General features: G+C 34.5%; 1 protein-coding gene across 1 annotated transcript in view; it reads left to right on the top strand.

Annotated features, from left to right (window-relative positions):
• ARHGAP19 (Rho GTPase activating protein 19) overlaps positions 1 to 2732 on the top strand; it is a gene marked incomplete at its 3' end in the record, with an annotated part of 24565 nt that overhangs the window by 18100 nt on the left and 3733 nt on the right. Inside the window, exon 6 of the mRNA XM_019634962.1 lies at positions 149 to 214. Within this exon, the coding sequence (XP_019490507.1) occupies positions 149 to 214 (66 nt within the window). The remainder of the gene's footprint in view (positions 1 to 148; positions 215 to 2732) is intronic.

The following is a 2732-nucleotide window of genomic DNA, read 5'->3' as shown; positions in this document are numbered from 1 at the left end:
GTATAGAATAGGGCATTTTGAAGATGTTTTGTTTTTCCAAAGTAATCTGCCAGTCAAATCATTTTGAGAACCACTGTCCTTGTGTCTTGAAAGCATTTTAAATATGACTAAATATTTTGTCTTGGTTTTCTTTTATAACCTGCCCCAGGCTCCTGCTTACATTCGGGAATGTGCCAGATTGCACTATTTGAGCTCCAGAACTCAAGCATCAAAGGTAAGAATAGGAAATTGCTCTTAGCCTAAACAAGGAGAGAGGTAATTGAAATTAGTGGAGTTTTAAAACAAAGTCTTAAATCAAAGCAAAGCCCTGGAAGATAAAATGTTTTTAAATATAGTAGTTCAAAATTATCTAGTCATTTTGAGAGAAGGGAAAAGACTGAGAAGAAAGCTATATGTTGAAATAAAATTGCCCGTCCATACAGTCTTCTTGTCTGTTCTCAGAGGTGTCCTCCACATACGAGTGATGGCATAGTCTGTGTGTTTAAAGGTTTTTGTAAAGCCTCTATGCATTCTTATAGCTTGTGATATAAACAGCCTGTAAATAGCAAATGTAGTAAATATTTTTATGGTAATAAAGTACAATTTTATGTAATGCATGCTTATTTCAGGTTCAGTAGTAAGGGAACACTGTCAAATAGCTAAAAGACTTGAGACCACATGAGCTTAGAAAGCAAATATGTGTTGTTTATTAGCAAGATCACATATGATTATTGAGCTTTAAAAGCTAGGAGTTTAAAAAATTTCACTAGTACTTTTGGTGATTTCTGTTTAGTCTGCCTTGGTTAGAAACTTAAGCTGTCAACTTACACTGTTTTTTCTACTCNGGTCTCTTCTGTTTCTATTTGGGTCAGAACTGTTATCTTTGTGGGCACCTGCTTCACCACTTGGGCTGATTAGGTTCTTCCCTGAGCTTTTCTCTTGGATAAAAAATGATTGATTGTTCTGTGTGCTCTATCACTTATTCTGGGGTCTTGTTTTATCCCAGATTTTTTCTTTTGCTTTGTTGTTTTCTTGTTCTCAGTCTTCTTCGGGTGGAGTTTTCACACCTTAATCCTCAGATCCCATGTTGCTTCATTCTGTATTCTCTGTATTTTTTTTTCCCCCCGCTCTACCGTTTTTCTTAAAATTCCTCTTAACTATTTGTAGTTCTGTCCTCTACTATCTGACCCAGTCTGGTTTTCTCTCTCTCCAACATGAGTCACCACATCTTTTCCTAGGGACCTATACATACTATTAAGGCCAATTCCCGTTTTATCTGGGAAGTCTTTTTGTTTCCTATGAATTGTAAAATACTTAAGACGCTCAGATTTTCATTTAAAGCAGTCTGCCTCTGGCTCTCTTTCTGGGTATCCCTTCAACTATATTATCTTTTTTGGAGTAGAGTTTTTGTTTTGTTTTTAAAGTTTTATAGAATAGGTGGTGTTTGTTTGGAGGAAATTTCTTTTGGTCTTGAGCTCGCTTTATAGTTGTCTAAGTTAAAAATTAAGCTATAGATATCATAATGTCTTTGTCACAAGACTTTTAAAAAACGTTATTATGAAATTTTTCAAACACAGAGAAAAGTACAAAGGGTAAGACAGTGAACACTCATATAATTCTCCATCAGATTCCGCAAATGTTCACCTTTCTCTCTCTCTTTATATTCATACATTTTTTTTGCCTGAACCCCTGACAGTAAATTGCAAACATCATGATACTTCCCCCTAAATACTCATGCATACATCTCCTGCGAATAAAAATATTCTCCGAATAGTCACAGTACTATTATCACATCTAAGGAGACTAACAAGAATTTCATATCAGCTGATATTCAGTACAAATTCAAATTTCTTCAATTGCTGTATTTCATAGCTGCGTTTTTTTTTTAAAAAAATAAGCTAGTTGAGGTTTATGTATTGCTTTCGATTATTATGCCACTTTTAATCTGGAACAATCATTATGCTTTTTCTTCATGTCAATGATTTGTTGAAGCATTCAGGCCAATTGTGTTGTAGAATATCCACATTCTATATTTGTCTTATTGTTTTATCAAGGTCATTTAACTTGCTCGTCTATCCTCTTCTATATAGTACCTGTAAACTGGAGGTTAGGTCTAGAGGCTTGATTAGATTTAAGTTAAGCAATTTTGGCAAAGATACTTCCTAGGTGATGTTGTGTATATCGTATTGCATCACATGAGTAAGTACAGACTGTCAGATTGTCTCACTCTTATGCTAATTTTGCTAGCTGCCACATATCTCAATTATAAAGGTACATTTTTTTCCCCTTTATAACTTAAGTAACCTGCACAGGGAGATTGCATAATGTAATGATTTTAGCACCCATTGATAATCCTGCTGGAATCTATGATTACATTGGGTATTACAAAATAGTGATTTTTAAAAATTCTATTTATCTTTATTAGCTGACTTTCTTCTTTGGAGAAGAGCTTTTCTTTTATCTGTCTCATTCTCTCTCTCTCTCTCTCTCTCTCTCTCTCTCTCTCTTTTATGAGTATTTCTATAGACTCATAGATTTTTAGTCATTCAAAGTATTAGTCAATTTCAGTACTAATTTTGTTATTCAAATTGTTCCAATTTGGCCAGTTATTGTCCTTACAAGCTGGTTTCTGCTGTGTCTTTTTGACAGAACTCTTATTAGCCTTTGAGTGTTTCCTTTATGGCACAAAATGTCCCTAGCTCACTTTTTTCTTGCTCTGCCCTGGGCCTGGAATAAATTATTTTGTCCAAGGA

This window comes from Hipposideros armiger, unplaced genomic scaffold (genome assembly GCF_001890085.2).
Source record: "Hipposideros armiger isolate ML-2016 unplaced genomic scaffold, ASM189008v1 scaffold_2369, whole genome shotgun sequence".
In the NCBI taxonomy this organism is placed as follows: Eukaryota; Metazoa; Chordata; class Mammalia; order Chiroptera; family Hipposideridae; genus Hipposideros; species Hipposideros armiger.
Note: the sequence above shows the minus strand (reverse complement) of the source record. Positions and strands in the feature narration are given on the sequence as shown.